Source organism: Rhinolophus sinicus, chromosome 11 (genome assembly GCF_057876585.1).
Source record: "Rhinolophus sinicus isolate RSI-liver-muscle chromosome 11, RSI-T2T, whole genome shotgun sequence".
In the NCBI taxonomy this organism is placed as follows: domain Eukaryota; kingdom Metazoa; phylum Chordata; class Mammalia; order Chiroptera; family Rhinolophidae; genus Rhinolophus; species Rhinolophus sinicus.
In genome coordinates, this window is record NC_142511.1 from 7,048,716 (window position 1) to 7,063,956 (window position 15,241).

Sequence of the window (15,241 nt, forward strand, 5' to 3'; positions counted from 1 at the left end):
TGCACTTTTTTTTTTTTTAAACTTTAAAAGCACGTGCACTGCACTTATCACATTTTTTTTCTGACTGTTCTGTGAAGTGGGGAAGCCATCATTATTACGGTTTTCCAGATGAGGAGAGTGAAGTCCTGGGAAATTGATTTCAGGTCACCTGCGTGGTCAGGGACAGCCTGGCCCAGAGCCAGCAATTTGCAGACCTCTGCCCTCCCCATGGGCGAGCTGGGAATTCATGAGCTGAGCGGGAGCTGCCACTGCCTGGGCCACTTGGGCCTGGAATATGGGGGTTCTGGGGGGCTGCTCGGGGCCAAGGTACCTGCAGTGCCATTGTAGGCTCCTATGCGGAGTTTATACAGGTTCCTGCTGTCCTCCACGGAGAACTTGTCGTAGTGGGCAAACACGGCCTCCGGGCCGTCCCGCATGTCCACTCGCAGCTCGTAGCGGCCCTGGGATGTGAGCCTGTGTATATTGTCCAGCCCTGCAGAGAAGAACAGAGAATGCAGGGAGCCTGGCCCCAGCGGCTTTGGAAGTGGGAGGGGAAGTGGTCTCAAAACAAATGTGATGGGGGAGAGGGGGAATCTGGAGAGTTTTGGACATCAGCCCTTCCCAAGCTGTTACCAGACAGACCCTTCCAGACTCTAGTTTCTACCTGCATGTGGCCAGGTCTGCTGAGCAGTTCCCACCACAGGTCGGCTCAAGGGTCCTGACACCTACTCTTGACCTAGTGACTACAAGCCCTGAGCCTCAGGATTCCTGGCCCTGTCCACGCCACATCCCACTCTAAACTATGGCATTGAGTGAAAGTGACAGGAGGCGTCACATGGGCGTGACTCCTTTGGTTTGAGGGAAAGGAAATAAAATGTAGAGCCCTGATCAGAGGAGTTCAGGGCGGGCCTTGGGGCCCAGGATATCCCACATCCGGCCATCTCCTCTAGCCTGCAAAGGGGTTCTGTGCACCTTTCATTACACCACCCTCTTTCTCTCAGCCTCCAGCTGCTAACAACGCACAGCTGCCTCCTTCTTGGAGCACTGCTCTTGACCAAACGGGAGTCACTTCTGCCTGGAGGCTACCCTCTCCATTTGCCTACCTTGGGGCAGACCTCCATCAATGCCTGATGTGGGGCGTACAGAAGCCTGGTCCTTTGTCCCAACTCTGGGGAGCAATTAATGTGCCAGGGGAAGCGAGTCTCCCCCACAGCCCACAAGTTTGCACTTTTCCTGCTTTATCTTGCATCCTCCCTTCCCTTCTCCTGAGAGCGCCCCCAGATAAATTGCTTGGACAAAAATCTCTGTCTTGGCCTCTGCTCCTAGGGAACCCCACGTAGGACATAAACCTTTGGTCACAGTGTTACCCCAACCTGAGGACTGTTGCCAAACAACACGTCACTAGGCCATGCCTCTCACTGGTTCTCTATTACCTATGACACTGAGTCAAGACTTCTCTTCCCGACTTCAGACACCACCACGTGCCTTCAATCAACCCCCTTGACCTCGTTTCCTTTTCGCAGACTCAGCTCGGTTCTAGTACTTTGTGGTTTAACACCCAACACTTTCTAATCTCCACTGTTACCACCAGCAACAGGCTTGGAGCCCCCACATTTCACTGTCAATTTTGTAATATTAATGCTGGTGTCTTTGCGCTGCATTTAGTTTTGAGCCTGCCTTTCAGCACTGTACGTGATACCCTGCTTTCCGTGTTGGGCGATGCTATGAAGTTTCATTCACAAAGCAATAGATTTAATTAAACAAAACAAGGGATATGTAGAAAACGGAAGTGCATGATAACTCAGCTATTTCACAGATATGACAAAAGTTGCGATAGCCGTGCACAGTGGCCGAGGTTTGGGGAACACAACCCCGTCTGGTGTGGGCACAGTGTTTGTCTCCCAAACTGTCTGCAAACTCTTAGAAACTAAGGCTATTTTCCTATTCATTGACTTCTTTCTCAATATTTTTCTCTATATTTTTTACCTTGTATTTTCATTACCTACATCAGTAAACACAGATCTGGGCACCTAACAGGTACTCAATAAATCCTTATCATTGATTGACTGACGATTGATTGATTGATTGATAGCTACGCTTTAGGTGTCTGTTATCACCCAGGCACGGTGATAGGCGGTGGGGTTAAAAGATGTATATGATGTGGTCCCAGCCCTAAAAGAAGTTCACATAATATGCCGAAGAAAGAAAGGAAAATGGACACTTTTGGGCCCCTAGAAGAGGGGGTGACCAATTCTCCCACAGGCAAAGGGTGAGAAAAATGCAAACGCGTAGGAGGGCTTCTCCAGGTCTTTGATTATAATGTAGATGGACATCAAGGTATATAGGAAAGCGGAAAGGTGGCTGAGCGAGACTTCCTTGCAAAGGAAACATTAGTGATTGTGAATGTTGGGCTGGGGGTGGGGGGTGGGGGAGGACAGGTCCTTAATGGTGGGGAGCAGGCTCCGAGGTAGATTAGAGAGGCCTGGTACCTGAGCTAAGGTGTTTGGCTTTCACCTGGTCGTGATGGGGAGTTACTGAGAAGTTTTAGAAATGGGGTTAGCCACTGCTTAGAGTGGGGGTGTGAAGAGCATTGTAGTGGTCATGTGGGAATGAGGGGAGGCTGGGGGGCCTGTTAGGGGGTTGTTAGGTGAGCGTCCAGGAGAAAGATGCTGATGGCTGGGTGGGACAGTGACAGGAAGACAGAGAGGAGGCCTCAAATATGGAACACAATTGTTCTCCTTTCCCCCTGCCTCCCTGTACAAATCACTCTGAAAGTCTAACCAAGAGGGAGATGCAGGTCACAACAAATGTACTGCTTTCCGGAACTGGCATCACTGCCATCACTGCCATCTGCCTGCGTCAGCTGTGTATTTACCTTCTCACACCAGTTCAGGTTTCAATCTGGACCTCCTTCTTCGGTCAGACCTCTAGGAAATTGCCAGTTGCCTCTACTGCCATTTTCGTTTTTCTCTCCCCCTTGCCAAGTCAGGTGATAACATTCCTCCAAGGAATTAGCATACAGTGACTACCTCAGTCCTGTGCTGACCAGTGGGCTGCCTGGCTGGTGCCCGGCTTGCGAGAGAGATGACCAGCCGGGCGGTCCCCGGCCCCCGCCCCCACCAGGCCGCTCACTCTTTGTAGTCGCCTCACATCAAAACCCATGAGCATAAGAGACTATTAATGAGGATGAGAAGAGACAGAGCAAAGAGGAAAACACCACCATAAGATGAAAACAGATCAATAGTGCAGCCAAACAGAGCCAGAGGTACCGAAAGCAATTCACGAGCTGTCAACTTCTCAGCAGACACGGGGGGAGCTGATAATCCCAGGCAGACACAGAAAGGAGAGAGGGGGACAAAAAGCCAGAGCAGCCCGCCCAGGGAAAGCAAAAAGGAGGCGTTACCCAGCCAAAACTCATCCTCCAGATTCCCGAAGCCAACTCGGTACTCAGCCCATTTCCGGAAAAAGTCAGTTTGGCCATTCTGCCGCCTCTGGAACACCTGTGAAGAGAAAGGGGGGGAAAATTCTGGGATGCCAAGGAAAAAAGACTCTCGTGAGTAAGACTGCTGGAGCTGAGTTTTACATCTGCGATGCTGAAGAGGCTCAGATAAGGGACACTGCAGTACGGAGCTGGGTATCTATCTGCATAGCGTTTCTGGGGGAGATGCTCAGAGCCCTTCTCTCGAAGCCCCGGATGGATAGGCTGTGTGGTGATGTGGACACCGATTTCCATCCCTGTGATGCAGGAAGGATTCAGGGACGCCTCGAGCCCCGACATAGTCGGGGGAAATTGGCGTGGCTCTCAAATTCATCTTTCTGCGCCATGGAGTGCAGCAGAAACATTTGTCCCCAAGAGAACAGGACCAACTTCAAATCAGCTAGTAACTGCCATCATCCTATCACAGGCAAAGCTATTGTGTATCATTCACTTTCTGAGCTGTTTAAGTGCTAATTTCATCTAACCTCCCAGACATCAGCCCTGGATCCAATTTCCAATTATTCTTTAAGAAGGAGGCACAACTATGTCAGAAACATAAAAGAAAATGTCTCCCAAGAGTAGCTAATGTGAGCACAGCCACCGTTTCACTCCATTCAAAAGCTGGTTCCCATCAGCCCCCACCCCAGCGGATGCTGGCTGCTTCGGGGCCAGGCTGCGGGAACCCTCCCGTCCCCACAGTGGGCCGCACTGATGAGGGGGCCATGTGTGAGGCCGCCCTTTATCTTCTCCCCGCCTGCCCTCTCAAACGTGGGAGGAGGGTGGTGGCAGAAAATAGTGTCTTTCTTTTCCTGACCAAAGGTGCTCCCTGAAGGCTGTGACAGCTCTGGGGAAGAACCAGGGAAGCCAAGGACAGATGGCAGTGGGGTGGCCTTTGTAACTAGAGGTGACTATCCGTGTTGTCCCTCTCCTGTGCTCCCCCATATGCCGTCGTCCAGTAGAGGGATCCTCCCCATAGAGGCTCAGTTCCTCTTCCTTTATTTCAGCCACAGTCCCCGGCAGGCAAGACCCCGGGCCTGGCTGAGCCAATATTCCCTCTCCTGGCCCCCCCGCTGCATGACCTGTCCTCAGAGGGTGCCCCTCCCCTGGGCCAGGCCACTGCAGCCTGGACATGCTATTCTGCTCTCTGCTCGGCAAACCTATGACTGGGCTGCAGAGTAATGGCCCTGAGGACAAGGAGGGACCCCCACGAGGGACATGATGGGGGGCGGTAAATGAAGGGAGGGGCAGAGGGTGGTGAAGTTTGGACCCACAGGCGCTGAGCCAGGAGGCCTAGAACAGAAGGGTGTTTGCATGCACGGAGAGCAGCTGTGTGTACTTACAATCCAGCCACCCCCATCCGTGGTCATGTCGCAGTACACCTGTAGCTTCTGGCTGAGCTCTCCGTGGAGGAAGATGGTGTAGACCCCACTTAGAGTGTCTCCGTTCATCAAATGCTGGGCACAGTCTTGAGGGTGAGGGAACACCCGGCCCCCTGCGCAGGAAGAGAGATGATTTCCAGAAAGGGTCCTGTCTCCCATTCTGCATGAGAGCCCCTTGCATGGGAGAAGGTCTTTGAGGGCTTCTTGGTACTCCATCCAGAGCTGTACGACATCCTGTCTGCATCTCACACAGGGCGTGTGGGAACCCTGCCTCAGCCTGCATCCCCCCTCTCCAGCTGATGGTGGATTTGTAAGACAATATACATTCTCATGGGATGGGAGGAAAGAGCTGGTTTCCGGTCTGGACCCTCCGTGTACCTGTTGGTTTAGCTTAGCAAATGGCCTGATTTTCCTGAGCATCAGTTTGCTTATTAGTAAAATGGGGATAATAAAAACGTCCTCCTCTCAAGAGTGTGTTAATGCAGCTGGTGACGGGTGACTCAGATGATGGTTACAGATGTATGGGCCACAGCACATCACTGTAGGGCCCACCTTTCAAAGGAATGAGAAGCATTGTCATGCAGAGTCTCTGGTCCCGCTCCCCGCACAAGAACACAGGATAAGGTGAGGCCAAAAAGGAACACCAACGGAGCCATGGATAGGGGGTCCATACCACTATATTCTCGCTGGCGGCTGGGTTGGAGATACAGGAAGCAGGAGCCACACGATCCGCAATCTGGCATCTGCTTCTCTGCTAACCAACCAACCCCCTACCATAGCCACGGCAGTTACACTGGTGGGTGATGGCTAACTGGTTATAGCTGACGGCCAACTAGTCACAGCTGATGGCCGTCTACTACCTGAGCCAGCACCTTTCCATGTGAGGCTGTGAGCCTGGAAACTGCTCTCTGGGACTCTGTCCCCAAGGCATCTAAGCCAAGCCTGCCTCCATTGTCACAGGAGCCACTAAGGAATGCCCAGACCAGCTCAGCCTTAGCGAGGAGATGGATATCTATTCCTCCTGCAAAACAATCTCCCGATTAGACGAAACAATCCAACGGCCATGCTTCACAATTTAGTTTAAGTTTAAGGAGAGGGCAGGGGAAATAAATTGCTGCTCATCTTTCAGGGAGAACAGCCCAATTTGTAGAACAATATCTAATTAGCTGAAAGAGAAGCTTAAATGGTTTCTTGAAGAGCTCAGCTTCAGGGCACATTTTAATGCTTAGCAGAACAGCCGAGAAGCGGGCATCCCAGCAGGGGAGCTCTTCTGACTACCGGAGCTGATGGAGCAAGTGAAAGGCAGAACTGGGCGTTCTGTAAATATGATGCTGTGATTGACGGTAGCAGAGTCCTGAAGCGGCTGGTGGGTACTGACCTCACGTGTCAGGCACTACAGTGTCCCCTAGTGGCAGTACTCATGCACTGCAGGTGTGACCCATTGGAAAGGCCAATTGGAAAGCCTGCGGTGCGTCAGAGCAAGAGGAAGGTGACATAACCTCGCGGGAGTCCTGGGTCATCTAAGACACTTGTCATGGATCATCAGTGAAGCATCCTGTGTTAGGAAGAGGTTGTTGGGGTTCCACAGACTTTATGGAAGGCCCTTCTGGAGGTGTTAACTCCTCTAGCACAGGACTGTCCCTTGGCAGCCGCCACACCTCGGTGGAGAGTGGCGCCCATTTAAGGCAGTTTAGAACCAAGGCACCACCGACTTTGGGCATGGTTACACCAGGGAATAACAGTATGTTTCTGTAGAACTTGTGTTTTTATTTTTCGCTTAATTCTTGCAGGAAAGGTGAGAGGGAGGCAGGTTGTTATAAATCAAAAACTTATTTTACAGAGATGGAAACTGCACTCAAAAAATCACATGGCTTCCTCCGGTCCCTGGAACTTCAGTTTCCGACCTCAAGTCAAGTGCTCTTTGCACTCGGCTCACAGAGGCACGAGAACAGCATATACTTCACTGGACATCTATCCATGTAGCCAAGGATTCGTTAATGTCTCCATTTATCTTGTAAGCACATCAAGCCCCAAAAGTTAAAATGACCTCAAATAGTGCTATGTTCACATTAAATATCTTTATCCCCCAAAACCGAAAACTGATTTCCTTAGTAGCTGCAGAGAAGCTGTTAACTTTTATCTCCAGCACGTGCTACAGCTCGTTAGCGTTTGACACGCCACCGATTCCTAGAGGTCACCATTATATTTCAGGGGACAGATGCCCGTGAGCTCCTTTCCCTCTCTCTGTTGCTTTGGGAACACCGTGATTATTTCCCGGCTTCCAGACCATTCCCTACCTGGTCTCTGGGGCAACCGGCCCGTCTGCTTTCCTTTGTGCCCTCTTCTCTCACTGCCTGAGTTCCTCCTTTTAGAAGATCAACACATAATGTTCTTGATGTGATGTTCTCCGCGCATTCCTACCTTATGCATGAATAGCCCTTTTCTCCTGAATCAAGTCAGCTTTTGAAAGGAGCCAGAACCCCAAAGTTCTTCCCAACACCCAATGTGTCTCCAACAGAGCATCTTTTCCCAAACCTCCAAACGACAACTTCATACAAATACACACATACAACTAAACCAAACTTCAGAATAAGTAAATAAATGACAAATGACCTTGTGCTGGCTTCTGCACATTGATCACGACTTAGGTAAAAGCTATGTTAGAGATCCTTTTAAAAGGTTCAAACGTATTAGTTGCTTTAAAGGTAGATCTACCAAAACCTAATTTAGGAAACTGGGATGACTTGCCCTGGAGAAGTTTTTAAATATCTGAAGCGCTGTCATGTAAAAGAAGAATTCATTTTTTTAAACTCAGAAAATGGGAATGTAATCAATTTAGGAATAAAGTGTGATTAAGGGGTGTTAAAAGTCTAGATAGGATGAAGACACCAGACTTCACCCGGAGATAGGAAGGGCCCCCACATTGGGGTGGTTGGCGGAGGCACTCCCCAAATGTGGGAGGGGCTGATGCATAGTTGCTGGGTGCGCTTATTTCACCTTTGAGAATTTGCAAGGCCACCTGGTTGCTTACAGATTCGATTTACTGTAATGTAGTCTGTGGCACTGATGGAAAGACAATCAACAAGCATTTTAATTGCACAGAATATCAAGAACAGGAGGGCCGGCCCGGTGGCTCAGGCGGTTGGAGCTCCATGCTCCTAACTCCGAAGGCTGCTAGTTCGATTCCCACATGGGCCAGTGGGCTCTCGACCACAAGGTTGCCGGTTCAACTCCTCGAGTCCCGCAAGGGATGGTGGGCTCCGCCCCCTGCAACTAAGATTGAACACGGCACCTTGAGCTAAGCTGCCGCTGAGCTCCCGAATGGCTCAGTTGGTTGGAGCGCGTCCTCTCAACCACAAGGTTGCCGGTTTCGACTCCCACAAGGGACGGTGGGCTGCGCCCCCTGCAACTAGCAACGGCAACTGGACCTGAGCTGAGCTGCGCCCTCCACAACTAAGATTGAAAGGACAACTTCACTTGGAAAAAAAAAAAAAGTCCTGGAAGTACACACTGTTCCCCCAATAAAGTCCTGTTCTCCTTCCTCAATAAAATCTTTTAAAAAACCCCAAAGAATATCAAGAGCAGCGACCTGAGATTTTCACATCCTGGGAGCTTAGAGGACACACTTCACCATGAAACCACTCTACTCCGTCCTCTCTCCCTCAATGTTACCACAAGTTTTGCCTCACTCACCAGTCTTTTATGAAACGATTATTCCTTGTCACCGGATGAGAGGAGTCAGAGGCTCACTAATTGTTCCCAAGCCAGGGACTTGATTAAATTCAGATTCCTGGGCTCCATGGCAGATCTACCAAACTAGAATGGCAGGGGCTGGGTCCCAGGGAATCAGTGTTTTACCAAAACTCCTCCAATGAATCTGAAGACCAACCGGATTGGAACTCCACTCTATGTCTCCTTTTCTCAGAGAGGCCAAGAGGCATAAATGGTGAGCTAGACTGTGTCCCTAAGGGTCTAGATTTATATGGCTGAGTGGATAAATAGTCTGCGAGTCTCTCTTTCTCTCTCTCTCTCTCCTTCCCTCCCTCCCTCTCCTCTTTCCCTTTCTCCCTTTCCTTCCCTCTCTCTTTCCTGGTCGGTGTGTCTTGAGTGGGCGGGTCCCAAGAATTAGTTTGGATGGGATGGGAGAAAGGGGATAAGAAACTCTATTTACCCTTGAACTTAAGCCTTGGGTTCTAGTTTGTACCATTAAGTTCTGCCTTGGGGGTTATTGGAATTTGGCTTAGCTAACAATGAGGACGACACTGATTCCTGTTAGGCTGTGTTCCCGGGGTGTGTACTGTGGTTCAGACAGTTTCAGGGGATTGTCGGGGCAGATTTCAGGCATCCCGAGCTCTCTGGATGTCAAAACATCTAATATCATCAGAAACTCACCTTTCACCCTAACAGATCATTCCAGTAATTTTTCCCAAGGCAGAAATGTTTGGACTGAGAGCAAAACTGGAAGGCTTTTCTTCCCTTTGGTGCAATAACTGGGGCCTGGCCTGACAAAGAGGCCTTGTTTTTTATTTTTATTTTTTTATTTTTAGCACAGACTGTGGTGATTACCAAGTTAAGAGGAAAGCAATACCAAGGGATCGGGACACTGACTGTCTCATGGTTAAGTGTTTCTAGATATAATTGTGAGCTCAAGAGGAGCGGGGCATTTACCGGAAGAATTGCTCAGAAATTGGTTTGTGTTGGGCTTCTGAAGGTTGAATGCTGTGTGAAGTGAGCTGTGCGACACAGTGCAATCAGCCAGCTCCCCGCAGGCTGGGAGTAAAGGAAGAGAGCTTCTCGGTCCCTGCCCTGTGCCTTACTTGTGTTGCCTTCTTGGATTGTCTTTAAACGGGTCAGAGTTACTGTCCACTGCCCCGCCCCCGCCCCGCCCTTACGGCTTCAGCATCAGAACCAAAGCCAATGGCGGCACCCCGCTCTGAGAACAGACTCAGCAGGTCTCTCTCGAATTACAGAGCAGTGTGCGGCATGCTCCAGAGAGGCACAGGTGACCACCTCTGGCCACCAGAACTTAGATTTGTTTCTCCCAGAAGTGGGTTTGTGGAGGGCAGATTTGTGGAGGGCAGCCTGAGGCCACGGAGAGGGCAAGGTTACCTGGTCAGTCCACAAGGGCTCTCAAACCTACCACCTTAGCCTCCTTCACAGCAATTTCTAATTCATTTACCTGTTCATTCGTTTATGCATTCATCCAACAAACTTATAGGAAGGGTCTGTCGGGTTCCAGATACTGGGCTAAGAGATGGAAATATACAGGAGAAAACAATATGGTCCCAGCTTTCAGGTTGCTCCCAGTCTGGTGGGAGAAATAGACAAATATAATCCCAAATTCTATGTGCTTTGGAAAAGAGATAAACATAGGGGCCTAACAAAATATGGAAGTGAGCATGCAATGAAGCCTGGGGCCGGTGAGGGGAGGGTGAGCAGTCGGGCCTGGGATGGGGTAGGGGTTGGCAAGTGCTCATCATAAAGGGCTTCTTATTTTAGGAACTGATGTGGAGGTGAGCCACCAACTGGTGGGAGAAGGGTGTCTCAGGCCAGTGAGAAAACATGGCCAGTTTGGGAAACTGTTGGTTAAGCCAGGAAACAGAGCAAGAGCTGGTTGGGTGGGTGAGAGCGAGCCTTGGGGAGTGGAGTAGGGACTGGATTATGCCACTTAAGGAGTTGGACCTTCTCCTGAAGGCAAACGGCTGAAGAGCCCAGTGAGACTTGAAGCTCCCGTTTCTAGAAAGATTGTTCTCATTGTGGTGTGGAGAATGAATCAGATGGGGGTGAGACAGGAGGTAAGACCCGTTCATGAGGTAGGAGTGGGACTCCAGAGGACAGGTGGCACCAGCCTTTAGGGGATGATGGAAACAGAGAATCAACAGAGTAACAGGCAGCTTGGCCGTCTTCATTTTAAGCAGAGCGGCTGAAGGAGGTCCCAAGCTTTGCAGACCACCTGCCTCCTACCCATCAGGTTTCCAAGTCTCCCTTTAAAGACCAGCTAAAGGCACCCTAAGAGCAGACAAACGTTCCCACATAATTAGTCTCCCTATTCCTCGGATTCACGTACATCAGTAAACCCAATTCCATGGCAGGTTGGTTGATCAGAGACTGGCAGCTGCCAGCCTGGTCCCTCACTGTGTCTCTTGATTCAATATGGCAAGGAGAGGGGTAGTGGATGGTAATGCCTCCTACCTGGTCTCTTCTTGCCATCCTGGCCCCACTTGTTCCCATTCTCCATATTGTAACACAGTGATCTTTTATAATATACGTGCGATCCCTTCTCATCCTATTGCTCACTTGCCAACACCCCTCCAGTGGCTTCTCCAATACAGCGGCTCCAACTGAAACAGCTTCTTGCAATTAGAATAAAACCCCAGACCCTTATCATGACCTACATCGCCCTGCGTGCCCTGGCTCTGCCTTGCACGCCTCCCCCTCTCTCACTGGCTTTCTTTGAATCCATTGAACGTGCCAAATGTACTCCTCCCTCTCTTCCCTAGGCCCAGATTGCTCTTCTTTGTCTGATTTACGCTCATCATTTATGTTTCTGGCACAAATATCTCAGCTCAGAGAGACCTTTCCTGACCACCCGACTTGAGACCGGGTTCTGGGGTAAGGGGAAGGGAGTGGCAAGTGACAATCAGGAAAGCCTGCTACTATAGGAGCTGTCCTAGAAGTTAGCTATTCACATCTGTCCCTATTTCATTACTCTGTTTATTTTTCAATAGTACAATCACTACTTGACATGACGCTATGCCCTTCTTTTGTCTGCTCCCCACTGCTTCACCCCTTGAATGGAAGTTTCATGAGGGTAGACGTTTGACTTATCTCGCCCTTCACTCCATCTCAGCACTCAGGACAGGGTTTAACCCACAGTAGATGCTCAATCAGTATTTGTGAAATGTATGACACCAGGTAAGCACCATGTTCCCGCCTGAGATTATGAAAAAGGAAATGAAAATGAGATTTTCTGTAAACATCTGCGGCAACACGACTGAAATTGGGCCAGATCAAATTCTGTCTGTGGTGACATACAAGGTCTTCTACAACATGTACGATGTCATCTTACGACCTGTGGCAGATGGTATTACTGTCTGACAAAATCCACTGCTCTCCCTCTAGAGGGATCCCATATCCCTGTCCTACTGAATAGTACAAACAGCTCTATCTAAATACATTCAACATCTTGGATGAAATGGACCAAGTCCTTGAAAATCCTTCTCTATGACAAAGTCGCCCGAGATGAAACGCGTAACCTGAATAGTACGCTATTAACGGAGAACTACGTGGAGTGGCCCGATCCACCATCGATGGCCCCAGAGCCCAGGGTTTGCCAACCTTCATTAATTTTCACCACCTCCAAAACGGAAGCTTGTGTTAGACTCTTGGAGTCTTTCTGTAAAGCCTCAGGCTGCAGCTCAGCCTGGCGGTGGGACAGCCTGGACAGGAGCAAAAGCGAAAGAGTAAACGTCTCATTACCCATCTCTGGGAACCTCCGCGAGTGGCTGTCTTCACTTAACCTCAAGGTCAAGACAGCCTCTTTTAGAGTGTTCACTGTCTCTGAGGACAAGCTTTACCGAGCGCCTTGTTTGCTTCTTATAGTATTAAAACAGACAATGAAATCTGCCTCTCCGAATATCCTCTCACCGGTCCACGTTGCTCTGCGGGGAGTATTTGTTTCCTCATTTATATTCACGTCTCCAAAAGACAAGTAGACCTTGGATGAAATTTCAGACGACAGCAAATTATAAATAATGTATCCACCTTTTTTCTCTCCCCTTGTACTTCTATTAAGTCCCCCCTCAGAGTCTTGTGCAAACACCAGAGACAAGAGGCTAGGAAGCTATTAACATGGTGGAAAGAATGACATGGGCTTACGTTCTAAGGCAGGAATGCAGCAAGGGGAGACGTCGTGATCAAAGGGGGTTTTGTGGGAGCTGGTCCGCCTCTTTCCTCTCTCTTTTATTTTTATATTTAACACCTCAACTCTTTTCCAGTCTATTAAGTAGGCATCTTTCTTGGCCCACCCAGGACAAGATGAGGGTTTGTCAGTGGAAAGGGGCCTAAGTGGCCCAAGTTTAAGCCCCTTTATTTCGTAAGACAAGGCACACGAAATGCTTTGAGTGATTGGCCGAGACCAGCCTGTCCTAGAATAGGATGCTTAGGTTCTGTCAGTGAAGTCGCAAAGGATGCCGGTTACTAGGATAAAATTAGCCTCTAAACCCATCAGCCCAGGTTTACCCTTGAGAGGCGGCTCTGATGTCCCTCGGACCTCTTGCTCAGTAGCAGTAATTCCTGGGGTTCAGACTGGCAGCACCCCAGTCTTTCCAGTAAGCGGTATGCTCTGCTCTCTGTTTTTGTTCCTTCTTCTCCTTCTTCCAACCAGGAGCCCGCAGGGCATGCTGTGTGGCTTCTAGTGTGTGTGTGTGTGTGTGTGTGTGTGTGTGTGTGTGTGTGTGTGTGGAGTCAGTGAGGGTCCTGATGGAGGGGCATAGTGAGGCAATGAGAACCCATGAATACTGATATTCAGACGACTATGCAGGCTGAGTGTGATTTATCCAGGGAATGTTACATTCGGGGTGACAGCGAGAGAGCCTGACATTAGAGGGACTTGGGGCATCAAGCTCTGCAGGCTGTACCCATTTGCCTTGTCCCTGCGAGGGACACGAAGAATCCTCTCCTCTAGAGCCTTGTTTCTAGAACCCTCTTCTGTGCACAGCAGCTGGGACTTACCTATTCAGTTCAACCACCGTTTATTAGGTCCGCTATGTGCCAGGCTCTGTGCAAGGTCCTCCCATGTGTGTTACTTCTGTCCACGCGCTGTCCACTTTACAAACGGTCATTCCATTGGTTCTGATAAATCTCCACGACAAAGCCCGCAGGGTTTGGGAGCATCAGTGACTGAAAGTCAGATTTGAGCTTTCCAGGAAACCTCTGCCAAAGCTTCCTAACATGGACACCCCTATGCCACGTACCACTGTAGTGGTGGCGAGTCCTTCTCTGGGACCCCAAACGCTGCATGAGTGACTCGGTCAGTAACTGCATGGGTTGTGCAGGAATGTGGGCTCTTCACTGTTCTCCTTTCCAAGTTGGTCCTGGTCGTGCCCCAGGAGCCCAGTGTCCACGGGAGGTTTGTAAAAACAAACACACACCTAAATTCATCCTGATGCCCCCGCCCCCACCCACACACACTGTCCATCAAACACAGGCAGTACCCTGGCCTTCTCGGCAAATTTCCGTGAATTGTTAACCTTCTGCTTATTGGATCTTGCTGAACCCCCGGCTGGACTTGGGATCCCAGACCCAAACTACGGCACAGCCCCTGGGGTGGCTTCAGCTAAGAGAGGTCAGTGGTGGGCACAGAAGCTGGTAGATATTTACAGCCCAGGTGGATTGGGAACAAGGCACAGCTGCAAGATGCCACAGAAACCTGGGGCACATTGTCACACTGCTCCCAACCACAGCTATGTCATCACCAGGACGGGAATTAAAAGCTCATACTACATTGAGCAAGCTCTGAAACCCATGCATTTGGGGATGAAATGATTAGCTTAGACCTGCAAAATGGGATCCCTGTTTACGTTTATGTCGCCTGTGTCCCTTTTATGGGAAAGAAATTCTTAATTCAATGAAAAGCTCAACCCAGGGGTCTTTGAGTGGTAGGCTGGCAGAGAGGAGCATGGAGGACACTTTAATGAGCCTGTCAGTATGGAGGCAAGGCCTTGAACGAGAAGAGGGCAGCACCTTGGTTCTGAGATAAGAGCCCCTCGAAAGGGCATGGAGAGTGGGCATAAATGACTTTAGCCCCATGAGAGAGAGGGGGTGTCCTCCAAGTTCTACTCGGTAAGGGCACGTCTTGGATTCATGTCTTGGTTGTGAGACCAAGGTTTATTGTTTTAATTAAAAAGTTGTTTTCTGATTAATGTGCTCATTGTAGACACTTTGTAAGATATTGAAAAGTATAAAAAAGCAGGAAAAAAGGGGACCTGTTCACAATGTCACAGTCTTAATGGACCACTGGGGACATTTGGTGTATTTGATCCGATGTCCTGCTTTGTCATTTAGAACAAGTCTAGTGGGAAAGGCACCTGGGTAGGCATGGGGGCGAGGGGGCGGCTTTCCATCACTCTCTGGGGATGGGGGATGGGCTCTGGGGCATAGTCAGGAATCCATCACCTTGGTGCTCTGAGATTGTCTAGGGATAAGGGACAGGCTCACACTTGCCCCACACATGCACAGCCTCCCCGCCCCCCAAATGTGGAGCACAGACTGGATGGGGCAGTCCCGCATCACAGATGGTAGAAAGGCACATGGGAAGTAGAAGGAAGGGCTATTAACAGCACAGAACCCACGGCTATAACTACTGCGGTTGAATCCCCGCTCTCCCACTTAAAGTAGTGGAATC

General features: G+C 49.8%; 1 protein-coding gene across 3 annotated transcripts in view; it reads right to left on the reverse strand.

Moving 5' to 3' along the window:
• The window catches only part of TNR (tenascin R), a 74,474-nt gene that overhangs the window by 10,264 nt on the left and 48,969 nt on the right, over nt 1-15,241 (reverse strand). For all 3 annotated transcript variants that reach the window (XM_074322509.2, XM_074322510.2, XM_074322507.2), the window contains 3 exons: nt 4,798-4,949; nt 3,383-3,479; nt 311-472 (listed from right to left, as the gene is read on the reverse strand). In XM_074322509.2, coding sequence (XP_074178610.2) covers nt 311-472; nt 3,383-3,479; nt 4,798-4,949 — 411 coding nt within the window. The remainder of the gene's footprint in view (nt 1-310; nt 473-3,382; nt 3,480-4,797; nt 4,950-15,241) is intronic.